The sequence below is a fragment of the Vipera berus genome (genome assembly GCF_964194415.1).
Source record: "Vipera berus genome assembly, chromosome: 7".
NCBI lineage: Eukaryota > Metazoa > Chordata > Lepidosauria > Squamata > Viperidae > Vipera > Vipera berus.
The window spans coordinates 7595642-7612063 of record NC_138209.1 but is presented as its reverse complement, the minus strand read 5'-3'; the positions used below and the strand labels follow the sequence as shown (position 1 = coordinate 7612063).

General features: G+C 44.6%; 1 protein-coding gene across 1 annotated transcript in view; it reads right to left on the bottom strand.

Annotated features, from left to right (window-relative positions):
* The window catches only part of PPEF2 (protein phosphatase with EF-hand domain 2), a gene marked incomplete at its 5' end in the record, with an annotated part of 43046 nt that overhangs the window by 19950 nt on the left and 6674 nt on the right, over positions 1-16422 (bottom strand). The window contains 4 exons of the mRNA XM_081333327.1: positions 6676-6790; positions 7360-7529; positions 8097-8154; positions 9994-10121. Coding sequence (XP_081189453.1) covers positions 6676-6790; positions 7360-7529; positions 8097-8154; positions 9994-10121 — 471 coding nt within the window. The remainder of the gene's footprint in view (positions 1-6675; positions 6791-7359; positions 7530-8096; positions 8155-9993; positions 10122-16422) is intronic.

The window sequence follows — 16422 nt, the reverse complement described above, 5'->3', positions numbered from 1 at the left end:
TGTTGTTTTCACCCGAAACAGCGCCGATCAGCTGTTCGGGTGAATTTGAAGCCCCCTCCTCGGGAGAAGAGGAGGGGGAGAGGCCCCAGGTAGGGGTCGAGTTCTCCGGGGCCGCCTGAGTTTAAAGCTTGGGCGGCTGAAGGATTGAACTCCCCCGTAGCCTGGGTTGCTCCCAGCTGTTCAGCGTCTCTGCTCCGGAATTCTTGGAGCAGAGCCAGGCGTTTGCGACCACCCCTGCCAGAAGGAAAGACTCTGGAATAAAAGGAGCAGGCAGAGCGGTACAAGAGGAAAAGGTGAAGAGGATTTTTATTCTTACTCTCGAGCTTAATGGACTTTTTAAACTTAAAGTGAAAGTGCGTCACAAGTGAAAGTAAAAGATGGCGGCTAAACCTCCCTCAAAAACTCTTCGGAGTGCTGGAACTTCTCCGGTGCAACAGACATCGTTGCAAGCCTTGCTTCCTCCTGCTGCATTGACATCGAAGGATTTACAAGATGCTCTTGAAAAGCATGCCCAGGTAATTTTGGAAACACTGGGTGATAAATTGGCAAAGGTGGAGGAGAGATTGGAAAAAATGGAGGAGAGAATAGAAGAGAGGATGGAAGAGAAATTTAGTGCGATGAGGGTAGACATTTTGTCTACAGTGGAAAGTGTGGCTGAATGTGTGCAAGGTTTGGAAGAAAAAGTGGAAGATTTGACTCAAAAAAATGCTGTACTAGAAGTAAAGGTATTGGAGAATGAAGATTTAAGAGACAAAATGGACAGAGAGTTGAGTCTTGTTCAGTTTCACCAGATGCAGTATGCTGTTAGAATCAGAGGCTTAAAAGAAAATATTAAAGAAGACCTAAAGCAGCTGATTTCTGAAGCCCTGGAAGCAGTATTGGGTCAGCCAGCATTTGAAATAAAGGGATGTATGGATAAAGTTTTTCGTGTAAATTCATGGATTGCTAGACAGAGGAAGTTACCTAGAGATGTGGTGGTTTATTTTGCAAAGAGAGAAATCAGAGATGAATTTATTCAAGCTGCCTATGATACTAAAGTAGTGGTTGCTGACCAAGAAGTTTTGGTTTTAAAGGAAATTCCTCCAAAGATCTTAAGGAGAAGAAAGGACTTTGCATTTCTTGTGCAGGAACTTAAGCAACGTGATATAAGGTTCAGATGGGAGATTCCAGTTGGGCTGGTGGCGATGCATGAAGGTAAAAGATACCGTCTGGTTACTGTGACACAGGCGCGTGATTTCTACAATAATGTTTTAAAAGCAACCCCACTATCACTTCTGGAAGTGGCAAAGGGATTTGGTGAAGAAAAACCTCATGAGGCTGAAGATGGCCAGACAGAGGAGGATGGTGCTGGAGGGGATCAAACTACAACTTTGTTGGCTGATGTTGGAGAGCTGAGGGTGACGCGTGCTGCTTTAAAAAGAGCAAAACAAATAAAAGAACAAGACCAGCAGAAGTTTATGGAACTTTCAAAGCGTACTTACAGCGAGGCAGTGGGAGGAGCGCGGCCCAAAGGTGACAAAGGGGCCATTGAAGAGGTGCTCCAAAAGCTTCGGGGCGACAAGTATGGCGGCTAAATTTTTAACTTGGAATGTTAATGGACTAAATTCGCCTCAGAAGAGAAAGAAAGTTTTTCAATATTTAAAACAATTTAAGACTGATGTTATATGCTTGCAAGAAACGCATATTAGGGCTATGGATCAAAAGTTTCTACTGAATTCAAGGTTGGGTACGCAATTTGTTGCCTCTGCAATGAATAAGAAAAACGGAGTGGTTGTTTATGTTAAAAGTGCTATAACAGCGGACTTAATTGAAGCAGATAAGCATGGAAGATACGTAATGATAGATTTGTTGCTAGAAGGCAAAAAAACGCTTTTAGTTGGACTGTATGCTCCTAATCAACAACAACAACAAGCTGACTTTTTTAGCTTACTTCATACAAAGCTTACTCAGTTGGATTACAAATCGTTTATTTTTATGGGGGATTGGAATGGCGTTTTGGACGTACAGATGGATAAGGCTGGTTTTTTTAAGCATGTTCCGTGTCATGCCAGATTGCCTAAGTCTTTTTTCGAAATGAAGGATGATTTGGAATTGCGAGACATTTGGCGTGACACACACCCGCATGAAAAGGATTATACTTTTTTTTCTGATAGACATCAATCTTTTTCTAGGATTGACTTTATTTTGCTGACTAATGATTTTTTTTCTAGGACTAAGAAGGTAAAGATTTGTGCAAGAGCTATTTCTGACCATAGCCCAGTATGGTTAGAGATCAATAAGGACAACAGAGATAGGCGCTCGTGGCACGTAAATGAGAACTTGTTTAGAAACCAGAAAAATGTGGAAGAGTGTAAACAGCGAATGAAGGATTTTTTTGAAATTAATATGAATAAGGATACTTCTATGGATATGGTTTGAGATGCTAGCAAGGCCTATATGAGAGGAGTGTTGATATATATGAATAACAAACATAGACGTACTTTGGAAGTTAGAAGGAAAGAATTGGAGAATGAAATTAAGGAAAAAGAGAATGCTTTGATTTTGAATCCATTGGATGTGAAGACCAAGGAGGCTATCAAGCTATTAAGGGGACAATTTGATAAATTAATGGCTGATCAAGTGGCAACCAACTTGAGGTTTGCCAGGCACAATACTTTTTGCAATGCTAATAAGCCAGGTAGATGGCTAGCTTATAGACTAAGGAAAAAGCAGAGGGCTTCTAACATAGACAAAATTGAACATAAGGGGAAGGTAGTGTTTCAACAGGATTTTATTAAGGAAGCCTTTGTGGATTTTTATTCTAAACTATATGCTAAGGAGAAGATTAACGAAAAAGACATTGATGAATATTTGGAGAATGCTAGCATCCCGGTTCTTACGCAAGTACAAAAAGAGGAGATTAATCAATTGATTACAGAAGAAGAAATACTTACAGCAATTAAGGAGTTGAAGGTTGATAAAGCGCCAGGTACAGATGGTCTGACTGCGGCCTACTACAAAAATTTACAATTAGAGATGGTTAAACCGTTAAAGGAATTGTTCCAGACAATCCAGAGAGGGGGAAAGGTGCCTCCATCTTGGAGAACTGCCTTTATTTCTCTGATTCCAAAGGAAGACCAAGATGCTACTCAAGTAAAAAATTACAGACCGATATCACTATTAAATACAGACTACAAGATATTTGCTAAGGTGTTGGCTAATAGATTGATGAGGGTTCTGCAACGGGTGATTCATGGGGATCAAACTGGGTTTATTAGTGGTAGGCAAATGAAAAATAATGTGAGGCATATAGTTGATGTGTTAGAGTTTTTGGAAAGGAACAACCAGATCCCTGCGGTGCTAATTTTTTTAGATGCGGAAAAAGCTTTTGATCAATTGAATTGGCAATTTTTGATGAAAGTTTTAGATAAAATGAATTTTGGAGATAAATTTTTGCAACCAATTAGGGCATTGTATCAAAAACAAACTGCCCGAATAATAGTTAACAATAGTTTGACTGAAGCATGTAATATTGAGAAGGGCACAAGGCAAGGGTGTCCGTTATCGCCTTTACTATTTGTGTTAACATTGGAGATATTACTAGTAAAAATACGGAGTTCGGAAAGAATTAAGGGTATACAAATCAGAGATCAGGATTATAGACTGAGGGCGTTTGCAGACGATCTGGTTGTTACAGTGACCCAGCCAGAAAATTCTGTTGTGGACCTGATGGAGATAATAATGCAATATGGGAGGGTTTCTGGATTTAAAGTTAATGTACAAAAAACTAAAATTCTGGCCAAAAATATGACAGTATCGCAAAAGGCCCTTTTAGAAGGATTAACTGGATTTGAGATTGCTAAAAGGGTCAAATATTTGGGGGTGTTTTTGTCACCCTCTAATACAAAGTTATATAAAAATAATTATGAAAAACTATGGGGAAAAATCCAAAAAGAAATGGAGAGTTGGGAAAAATTGCAATTATCTTTGTTGGGAAGAATTGCAGCAGTGAAAATGAATATCCTGCCTAAATTTTTATTCTTATTTCAAATGATACCGGTTCTTAAGAAAGATTCTAATTTGGAAGAATGGCAACGGGGTATCAACAAATTTGTTTGGGCAGGGAAAAGGCCACGAGTTAAACTTAAGATTATGCAGGATACTCGTGAAAGAGGTGGTCTTAAAATGCCCAATCTTAAATTATACTATGAAGCTGCTGCGTTAGCAGGAATAAGTGATTGGATTAATTTGACACAAGAGAGATTATTAAATCTTGAGGGCCACGACTTGTTATTTGGCTGGCATGCATATTTGTTGTATGATAAGAAGGTAGATAGTGTGTTTAAAGTGCATATTTTAAGACAGGCATTGCTGAGAGTTTGGAAGAAGTACAGACATAAGTTAGACTGTAAGATACCATTGTGGGCAATTCCAAAACACGCAATAGAAAATATAAATGTGGGTTTTAAACACGATGTGACTACGTATAAAGAGATTTTAAGCTTGGAAAGAAATGTCTGGAGTTTGAAACCATATAGCTTCTTGCGAGATGAGGAGATTGTTCAAACTTGGTTTCAATATATTCAGCTACGGGCCAGGTGGAAAGAAGATCAGAAAATTGGTTTTACAATGACTGATGAAAATCTGATAAAGCAAATTAGAAATCAGGGACCAGCACATATTAAACGGATATATCTTGCATTGATAGAGATTGACTCAGAAACAGAACTTGTTAAGGATTGTATGATAAAATGGGCCCAAAATATTCAAGAAGTTATTACAATGGACACGTGGGAAAAGATATGGGTGAGGAACGTAAAATTTACACAAGCTCAAAATCTAAGAGAGAACTTTTATAAAATGTTTTATAGATGGCATTTAGATCCTAAAAAGCTTGCAAGTATGTATCCGAATTATCAACCAAAATGTTGGAGGTGTGGTGATGAAGATGCAACATATTTTCATGTATGGTGGACTTGTAAAAAGGTTAAGGCCTTCTGGATAAAAATTTGGTGGAATATGCAGAAGATTTTCAAGCAAAGGATAAAGTTTTGTCCGCAACTTTTCTTGTTGGGAATAATCACAGATGCTACGGTTGTGGACACTAAGTTGATGTTGAATTTAACTACGGCAGCAAGACTTTTAATTGGTCAGTATTGGAAGAAAGAGGAACTGCCGACTATAGAAGAATGGACTTTAAAGGTTTCCGACCTGGCAGAGATGGCAAAGATTTCAGCTTATTTGAAAGATCACTCGCAAGAACGTTATATTATGGAATGGAGAAAATGGATTGAGTATATCCAGAACAAATATAGGGTTAAGAAGTTTCATGTAGCATTTGAATAAGTCTTCCTTCTCTTTTTCTTTCTTTTTTTCCCTTTTTTTTCCCTCTCTATATATATTTAATATTATTAAGGTTTGTATTATCCTATATAAGCTAGAGAGTGATAGATTTTAGAGTTTATGATTGTTAGTATATGGTTGTTTATGATTGTTGTGTTTTTTTCTATACCTTGTATTTAGCTCTGGGAAGTCGGGGGGGGGAGGGGGGGAGGGGTAGGGAGGGAGGGAGAGGGGAGGGGGAGGGGGGACTGTTAAAGATAAATTGTATGTTAAAACTTTTCAATAAAAAAAAAAGAAACCACTTCGCGGGCCGGATCCGGCCCCTGGGCCTTGTGTTTGACATGTCTGATCTATCTATCTGTCAGGACCCACCCCAATCCACATCTTAGGAAAACAAAAACTCTTGGAGTCAGTTCTAGCCCAAAAGGAATTTTTACTAGGACATGCTTGGTTGTGGAAATACAAGACAGGACTTGGTATTGTTTTACAAATTGAAACTTTATAAAGAGTTCCCGGTTCAACCCCCCTTCCCTCAACCCCATTTGGTCAGCCCCCCATCATTTTACTTCGTGTCATCCCTTTTGTGTGAAAAAAGGGAACTTCAAATCTTTATGGTTGCCTTCTTCCTCTACAGATTCAAATGGAGACACAGGCCAGATGCCTTCTTCTCTAACCCTGCCTTTTGTTCCCCCAGTTCAAAAGGTTTCCCTTGGTCTTTGAAATAACCTAAGGCAGGCTGAATCCACATGCGCTTCTCCTTCCTCGGGAGATGGCAGGATCCATGGGGGGGATAATGTTTTAAACATACATTTATGAATGTGATATAAATGAATTCTGACACTATCTATCTACAGTATATCTATCTATCTGTCTGTCTATCTATCTATCTATCTATCTATCTATCTATCTATCTATCTATCTATCTATCTCCTATCACCATCACCTCTATCTATCTATCTATCTATCTATCTATCTATCTATCTATCTATCTATCTATCTATCTGCTAACTATCATCTATCTATCTATCTATCTATCTATCTATCTATCTATCTATCTATCTATCTATCATCTATCTATCTATCTATCTATCTATCTATCTATCTATCTATCTATCTATCTATCTATCTCAGTGCAATAAGATAGGGACATAAAACCCAGGTATAAATATAGAAACAGTTGAAAAGACAGGAATGAAACAGAGGAGAAAATTTTTCATCTAGTTCTGCTTTGGGTATCTGGAGACGGTCAGGAGGAACACAGCCCGGTCTCCTTTCCTGGACTCAGGAGTGCTGTTCTCCTCTGCCTTGCAACTTTGCCAGAGGGCTGTACCTATTTACAACAGGTAGACTCACCACACACGGTGATTTCCTCGCTGTAGCAGGTAGAGATTCTGTTAATATTTGGCAGCTGGCTGAGATGCTGTTCTGCCTCTTGGAAGAGTTTTAAAACATAGTAAGGATGAAGCTGCTACTGGGAATAAAGAAAAAAAACATTAGAAAAGGCAACAGGAGAGAGGTTGAGCCTTGACCTGAATTTCAGATAGTCCTCGAATTACGACCCCAATTGAGCCCAAAATTTCTGTTGCTAAGCAAGACACTTGTTGAGTGAGATTTATCCCATTTTATGACCTTTCTTGCCACACTTCTTAAGTGAATCAGGCTTCCCCATTGACTTTGCTTGCCAGAAGGTGGCAAAAGGGGATCCTGTGATCCCAGGGCACTGCAGCCATCATAAATGTGAGTCAGTTCCCAAGTGTCTGAACTTTGATCACATGACCATGGGGATGCTGCAATGGTCGTAAGTGTGAAAAAAGGTCATAAGTCGCCAAGCATCCAAATTCCGATCACATGGTTGTGGGGATGCTGTGACGGTCGTAACCGTGAGGAACAATGGGAAGTCACATGTTTAGTGCCATTGCAACTTCAAATGGTCACTAAATGAAAGCTTGTAAGCCGAGGACTACCTGGAAAGAGTTTTAGGGATCTCTGATCCATTCCCGTAAGCAACATGGAGATAGTTGTTCTTCAAGTACTTACTTGATTGTTTCTGAAGGCTTCCAGGACGTTTACTGCATCGTCCGGCGTCAGGGGGAAACTGAGTCGAGGGCCCTTGTAACTAACTGGTACCTCCATAGATTCCATTCTTTTTTCCAGTTTGATCTGTCTCGTATTATCCGTCTCCGACAGGATGCGGTTAATGAAATCCCCTTGGCAGGAGCAGAGCAAAATTTTAAAATATTTCAGATATTATGCAGAAGGTCCTTTCTTTCAGGAATCAGAAAAGTTAAAAATGCGCCCACGGGGAGTCCTTGACAATAATTCATTTAGTGACTCTTCAAGGTTACAATGGCACTGAAAAAAAGTGACTTGCGACTGTTTTTCCCCCCACACTTATGACCTTTGAACCATCCCCATGATCATGTGTTCAAAATTCAGGTGCTTGGCAACTGACTCATACTTATGACCGTTGCTATGTCCCCTAGTCATGTGACCTTCTGACAAGCAAAGTCAATGGGGAATCCAGATACACTTAACAATCTGGTTACTAACTGGTTCACTCCAGTGGTTAACAACTGTGGCCAGGAAGGTCATAAAAAGAGGCAAAACTCAACAACTGGATTCCTTAGCAATAGAAATTTGGGGCTCAACTGGGGGCCATAAATCGTGGACTGGAGATAGATAGATAGATAGATAGATAGATAGATAGATAGATAGATAGATAGATAGATAGATAGATAGATAGATAGATAGATAGATAGAATATATACACTTACTGTCTTGCGTGCTTTTTGATGTGACGTTCTCCATGAGATAGTCAAAGAAACGGTTGAGCTGCGAAAGATCGAAATAATAGTCAAAACCTAGAGGAAACATACATTTCTCTTTTCTTATTTTTGCCCTCCTGGGTTACCATCCTTCACCATAACTATGTCTAGTTATGTCTAGTCCAGGGGTAGGCAACCTTGGCTTTTTTGTGACGCGTGGACTTCAACTCCCAGAATTCCTGAGCCAGCATGGCTCAGCTTGGAAACTCTCCCTTTCCCCTCAGCATGGCTGGCTCAGGAATTCTGGGAGTTGATGTCCACGAGTCATAAAGCGGCCTAGGCCTAGGCCAGGTGTAGGCAACCTTGGCTCTTTTATGACTCGTGGACTTCAACTCCCAGAATTCCTGAGCCAGCATGGCTCAGCTTGGAAACCTCTCCATTTCTCCTCAGCATGGCTGGCTCAGGAATTCTGGGAGTTGAAGTTCATGAGTCATACAAGAGCCAAGGTTGCCTACCCCTGTCTAATGAAAACAAGGACTAATCGTAATGTATAAAGATATTTTGAACACTGAGGGGAAAACAAAATGGAAACAAGATCTGGGAAAACAAGAGTATTGGCCTAATAAGGTGACTGTAATTGCAAATAAAATTGAGTGACAAATTGGATTGAAAAGATGTTGTAATTTAGAAGCAATTGTATCAGCATACAATGATGAAGAAACATATATTTAATACTGTATGTTATATATATTAATAGTAGAAAGAAGTGTATCTTTAGTGTTTGAAACGTGAAGAAACATCACTTGAAGAAGAGAGGATTAAAAAAAATGTCAGAATGTGCAGAAACTAAGAGCGATATTGCAGAACAAAGAAAAGGAAGATACAGAATAATTTTAATATGTATTGTTAAGTAAAAAAAAACCCCAGACAACACGCTGCTTATTAAGCATTTATGATTTGTAAAAATTAGAAAATGAATAAAATTTTATTGAAAAAAAAAAAGCAATGGATGTAAACTAAATCAAGGAGAGAAGCAACCTGGAACTAAGGAGAAATTTCCTGACAGTGAGAACAATTAACCAGTGGAACAACCTGCCTCCAGATGTTGTGGGTGCTCCAACACTGGAAGTTTTTAGAAAGAGATTGGACAACTGTAAAGTAGTGGGTTCAGGACCACGTGGAGACAGCAGACCAGATTCAACAGTAACAGCCTTTATTGAGTACAGAACGAAGACACAAAGAAAAACACACATGCACATATCCCAGTGTCCTTTAAATACCCTGCTTGGTCCACTCAGAATGTTGGATTTTCCCACCTTGCAGTGGCCAACCAATCCGGACACTTACAGGCGCCACCTGGTGTTATCAGTGGCTGCACTGTAACAGAACACACACACACACACACACACCGACTATATACATAACAACAACCATTTGTCTGAAATAGTATAGGGTTTCCTGCCTGAGCAGGGTGTTGCACTAGATGACCTCTAAGGCTCCTTCCAACTCTGTTATTCTGTATTCTCTAAAAGTTCAGAAGAGAAGGAGTAGGGGTGACATGATAGCAGTGTTCCAGTATTTGAGGGGCTGCCACAATCTGTTCTCCAAAGCACCTGAAGGCAGGACAAGAAGCAACGGATGGAAACTCATCAAGGAGAGAAACAACCTGGAACTAAGGAGAAATTTCCTGACCTTGAGAACAATTAACCAGGGGAACAACTTGCCTCCAGAAATTGTGGGTGCTCCATCATTGGAGGTTTACCAGAAGAAATCAGACAGCCATTTATTTGGAATGGTGTAGGGTTTCCTGCTTGAGCAGGGGGGTTGGACTAGAAGACCTCCAAGGTCCCTCCCAACGCAAGTTATTCTGGGAGCTGATGCTTCCACACACATGTTGCCACCATACCTTCATGTGATCGTGTTCTCCCGCATATTCTATGGATTGGAAGATGCGCCAGGTGCATCTCCGTCGCATTTCGAGCCGGGCTACAAAGCGTCGATACCACCGTTGGATCAGAATAGCTGATCTAAGGGCTGAGGTACAAAAAGAGAGAGCAAAAGGATCCTGAAGCAACCACCATATTTCAGAGGCACATTTTTATTTGAGTATGTAATTATGAATAATGAAAACATTGCTAATATGCTCAGCCTTCTCTCCAAAAGACAGTCGAAATTCCTTCTGGTGTTTCTCTGGCAACGCTTTTAAAAATGGGCACAATTCTGGCCATAAAGGACTCCTCCTCTAGGAACCACTTGAAGTTACAAAGGCACTGAAAAAAATCGACTTATGACTGTTTTTCACACTTATGACCCTCGCAGCATCCCCCTAGTCCAGGGCTAGGCCACCTTGGCTCTTTTATGACTCGTGGACTTCAACTCCCAGAATTCCTGAGCCTGCATGGCTCAGCTTGGAAACTCTCCCTTTCCCCTCAGCATGGCTGGCTCAGGAATTCTGGGAGTTGAAGTCCATGAGTCATAAAAGAGCCAAGGTTGCCTACCCCTGCCCTAGTCACAGGATCAAAATTCAGACTCTTTGCAACTGACTCATATTTATGACGGTTGCAGTGTCCCGGAGTCATGGGATCACTTCCCCCTTCTGACAAGCAAAATCATGGGGGAAGCCAGATTCACTTCACAACCACATTACTAGCTTCACAACTGCAGTGATTCACTTAACGACTGAGGCAAGAAAGATTGTAAAATGGGCCAAAACTCACTTGACTCACTCGCTTAGCAACATAAATTCTGGGCTCAGTTTTGGTTGTAAGTCGAGAACTACTTTTACTGTTTTTCAAACTTATCAATATTAACATGTGTGGACTTCAACTCCCAGAATTCTCCAGCCAGCTAGCAACGTTTCTTAACCTTAACAATTCTAGGATGTGTTTTTATTTAAATTTACATTTAAATTTCAAGTTTCAAGTTTCAAGTTTTATTTAATTTGTATACCGCCCTTCTCCTTGGTAGGGACTCAGGGCGGTTCACAGGGCATATATAAAAAAACGATACAAAAATTAAAAAAGATTAAACCCATGCCCAGTTAAAAACAGTAATACAATTCTAAAACAACAATTTAAAACCCATAATCCCCCGTCAGGCCAGACCAGCTAATTCAAATAGGTGGGTCTTCAGGCCACGACGGAAAGTTCGGAGGTCTGATGCCATCCGGAGCTCCACCGGCAGTTGGTTCCATAATGCCGGAGCGCCCACAGAGAAGGATCTCCCCCTGGGGGCCACCAGTCGGCATTCCTGGCGGCACCCTGAGGAGGCCCTCTCTGTGGGAACGCACAGGGCGGAGGGGAGTTGATGCCGGCAGCAGGTGGTCCCCAAGGTAACCCGGACCCATGCCATGTAAGGACTTAAAGATCATAACCAAAACCTTGAACCTCACCCGGAAGACAACTGGTAACCAATGCAGCTTGCGGAGCAAAGGTGTAACATGGGAGTACCGGGAAACTCCCAAGACAACTCTCGCGGCCGCATTCTGTACCAGTTGGAGCCTCCGAGTGGTCTTCAAGGGAAGCCCCATGTAGAGAGCATTACAGTAGTCAAGGCGAGAGGTCACGAGCGCATGAGTGACCGTACACAGGGCATCCCGGTTCAGATAGGGCCGCAACTGGCGCACCAGGCGAACCTGGGCGAAAGCCCCCCTAGTCACGGCCACTATATGATCTTCCAGGGTAAGCCGTGAATCTAGGAGGACTCCCAAGTTGCGAGCCCTATCCACGGGGGGTAAGAGCTCACCCCCCATAGAAAGAGATGGAACATTTTGAATGTCCCGGGATGCCGGAATGTACAGCCACTCAGTCTTGTCAGGGTTGAGTTGAAGTCTGTTCCTCCCCATCCAGACCCGAACCGCCTCCAGGCAACGGGACATCACAGCGAGGGCATCACTGGGGTGGTTTGGGGTCGAAAAGAAAAGTTGGGTATCATCGGCATATTGATGATACCCAACTCCAAAACCACGAATGATCTCACCCAGCGGTTTCATACAGATGTTGAACAGGAGAGGCGAGAGAACCGACCCCTGAGGAACTCCACAAACGAGAGACCTAGGGGCCGATCTCTGCCCCCCTGCCAACACCGACTGCGAGCGTCCCAGAAGATAGGAGGAGAACCACTGAAGAACTGTGCCTCCCACTCCCAATCCCCTGAGACGCCGCAGCAAGATACCATGGTCGATGGTATCGAAAGCCGCCGAGAGGTCTAATAGGACTAGGACAGAGGAATATCCCCTATCCCGAGCCCTCCAGAGATCATTCACCAGAGCGACCAATGCCGTCTCCGTGCTGTACCCGGGCCTGAAACCCGATTGGTAGGGGTCCAGATAATCCGCTTCATCCAGGACCAGAGGGAGCTGATGCGCCACCACACTCTCGACAACCTTCGCAAGAAAGCGAAGGTTGGAGACTGGACGAAAGTTGTTCAATACAGCTGGGTCCAAGGCAGGCTTCTTGAGGAGAGGTCTCACCACCGCCTCCTTCAAGACGGTGGGGAAATAACCCTCACTCAAAGAAGCAGATATAACCGCCTGGAGCCAGCCTCGTGTCCTCTCCCTAGCTGCATAAACCAGCCAGGAAGGGCACGGGTCCAACAAACATGTGGAGGAGCTCAGCCTCCCCATAATCCTGTCCACTTCATCAGGGGTCACAGAATCAAACTCTTCCCAGGTAACGTTGACAAGACCGCCCGTGTCCTGACCGCCTGACTCTGCCCAGCTGGAGTCCAAACCGGTCCGAATCCGAGCGATTTTATCCGACAGATGTTGACTAAATTCCTCGGCACGACCCTGCAAGGGATCCTCCCTCACCTCCTGATTAAGAAGTGAGCGAGTCACCCTAAACAAGGTGGCCGGGCGATTATCTGCGGACGCGATGAGGGTGGAGAAGTAATTACACCTCGCCACCCTCATCGCTGCGAGATAAGACCTAATATAGGTTCTTAACCGCAACCGGTCGGGTTCGGATCGGCTAGACCTCCAGCGGCTCTCTAGGCCCCGTTTCCGACGCTTCATCTCCCGGAGCTCCGCGGAAAACCATGGAGCTCGCTGGGGTCTGCGCCGGGTCAGGGGCCGCAAGGGTACAACCCGGTCAAGTGCCTCAGTGGCTGCCCTTTCCCAGGCTTCCACTAAGGCATCCGCCGAGCTGTGAGCAGTGGAGGCAGGTGGGGACCCCAGCGCCGCTTGGAATCTATCAGGATCCATTAAGCGTCTGGGGCGGTACCATCTAATTGGCTTCGTGCCCCCACGGCGGGGGATGGCAAAACGGAAGACCAGCCGCAGGAGATGATGATCGGTCCATGACAGGGGCATAATAAATGGAGAGCCCCCACCTAGATCATCCAACCACCGTCTAGACAAAAAAATCAGGTCAAGAGTGTGGCCTCCCTCATGAGTTGGTTCAGAAATTACTTGCGTCAGGTCCATGGCCGCCATGGAAGCCATGAACTCCCGAGCTAGCTCAGATGAACCTCCCAGGGATGGTAGATTGAAGTCTCCCAAAACTATAAGTTTGGGAAACTCAACCACCAAACCCGAGAGGATATCGAGCAGCTCGGGCAGGGCTGCCGCTGTGCGACTAGGTGAAATGTACACCAGCAGCAAGCCCAACTGCGCCCCAGGACCAAATCTCACAAAGAGAGACTCACACCCGACTATCTGAGAAACGGTGGTCTCCCGCGGGCATAAGGTCTCCCTAATAGTAACCGCCACTCCCCCACCCCTACCATGAGCTCGTGGCCGGTGTAGCACCCGGAAGCCTGGTGGGCAGAGGTCAACCAAAGGGACCCCACCCTCTGGGCCCAACCAAGTCTCCGTGATGCAAGCCAGGTCCGCATGCTCACCCTCAACTAAATCCCTAACGAGGGGAGCTTTGTTAACCACGGACCTGGCATTCAGGTACACCAGCCGGAGCTCAGGAGGCTGCACATCCTCGCTCCCGGGATCTCGGGGAAGAAGCAGAGGGTCGGAGCGCCTCACCGCTTGCAAGTAGCGGGGACGGCCCTCCCGGTAGCGATACGGCCCCCTGTCTATCCGCCTGCTGCCATTCCCCGTCGTGGGAATTGATAATCCCACGACCCGTTCATGAGCCCCGGCGACAATGCCACCCCGTTCTCCCCCCGTGCAATCAGACCCAAGTCTGGTCTGAACCATGGTAGATCGGCCACCCCCCATAGCCAAACAACCCCTATCTCCCACCCCGCTCCCTAGCCCTATAAAAAATTTAGATAAAAAAATAATCAGAGGCTTTCTAGATTTACATTGAAGGCCCCTGCCCCTGCCCAGCCATCTCTCAGAGACCCAAAACTCGGGCCCGTCATCAAATTTAAGATGCAAGCTGGCTGGGGAATTCTGGGAGTTGAAGTCCACGCATCTTAAAGTTGCCAACGGTGAGGAGCACTGCTTTAAAGTTCACTATTTAGTTCAGAGAGAACAAATCTAGGAAGGATAAATGAAGACACCAAATCAATAATTTGTGGAAGCCGGGTCAGATTTTTTTGGGGGTGGTGGTGGTGGTGACCATAATTCATGACTTGATAACAAATCAGATCAGAATGTGTGGATTTGAATCGCGACCTCCATTTTGGCAGTTCCAACATGCCTCTGTACCGACCTGAATTCAGGGCTATTTTTTTCTCCGCATGAACCGGAGGTTTTCTCTGAAGCTCCATTCTTCTTCAGTTGCTTCTTTTCCATACTTTATAACCGCATCTTTTTAACCGGTACCCAAGGACATTCTGAAACAAACCAAGCCGCCTGATTTGCAGCCCGCTTCCCCATTGTCTTAAATCACCCAATGGGAAAAAACTGGAGGAAACATTCTTGGCTTCCATTGGCCGGAATCTTTGATAAGAGAAGAGGTCCATTCTAAAGCTTGACTTGAGAACTTAACAGAATAACAGAGTTGGAAGGGCCCTTGGAGATCTTCTAGTCCAACCCCTTGCTCAACAGGAGACCCTATACCATTTCAGACAAATGGTTGTCCGGTCTCTTCTTAAAAACTTCCAGTGTTGAAGCATCCACAACTTCTAGAGGCAAGCTGTTCCACTAATTGTTCTCACTGTCTGGAAATTTCTCCTTAGTTCTAGGTTGCTTCTCTCCTTGATTAATCTCCATCCGTTGCTTCTTGTCCTGCCTTCAGGTACTTTGGAGAATAGATTGACCCCATCTTCTTTGTGACAGCCCCTAAAATTTTGGAAGACTGCTCTCATGTCACCCCTAATCTGTCTTTTCATTAATCTAAAAAGGTAAAGGTAAAGGTTCCCGCGCACATGCGTGCTAGTCGTTTCCGACTCTAGGGGCCGGTGCTCATCTCCGTTTCAAAGCCGAAGAGCCAGTGCTTGTCCGAGGACATCTCCGTGGTCATGTGGCCGGCATGACTGGATGCCAAAGGCGCACGGAACGCTGTGTTGTGACTCAGGGCCAGTCTGTGGGTCCGGCAGCCGGCTCAGATGTCTCGGATGACTCAGATGAGGGGGAGGAGGTGGGTGTGGAAGACGAACTGGCTGATGATGGCTTGGAGGCTTTGCAGAGCCCCCAGCCGGGGCCCTCTTCTCAGCTGCGTGAGCCCGATAGTGCAGAGGATGATGACCCACAGCTGGCCCTGTTTAAGGACGCCCGACGCAGGAGGCAGTCGAGCAGGAACAAGCAGAGGAAGGCTGTGGGACTCCTCGGGAGGAGGCAGAGGGAGACCACGCCCTGAACTCTAAATAAAAGGAGTGTTTGGGGAAGGGCTGGTTGCTGAAAGCAACCCTTCCGTTTGAGGATTCAAGTTCCAGTGTTTTGTTTCTTGTTCTGTTGTTCGTGTAATAAATCTTGGCAGACGCTTTTCAGCCTCAGACGCTCTCCAGTCTCTACTGTTTGAACAGGGGTTTGCCTTATTGCAAGGCCGGTAGCAGGCTGGTTCAGAACAGTTTGCTTTCAGCCTCCCACCCCTTATTACTACGATGGAGCAGCTACGTGCCGAGAATGCTCAGCTCACTCAGCAACTCACTTTGCTGGCAGCTCAGGTGGCTCAACTGCAAGCTCAGGTACATGCTGCACCCCCACCCAGGAGGAAATGTCAGATAGCAATGCCGGATAAATTTGCTGGCAATCCAGAACTGTTTCCTGCCTTCCTGGGACAATGCCAGCTTTTTATCAGCGTGAGAGCAGCTGATTTCCTCACTGACCGGGATAAGGTGGGATTCGTGTTAAGCCTTCTTTCGGGGGATGCAGCTCGTTGGGGCACGCCTCTGCTGGCACAACCTAGCCCTTTGTTGGATAACTTTGTGGGGTTTTGTGACCATATGCGCTTAATGTACGAGGACCCAATTAAGGCGCAGACTGCCACCCGAC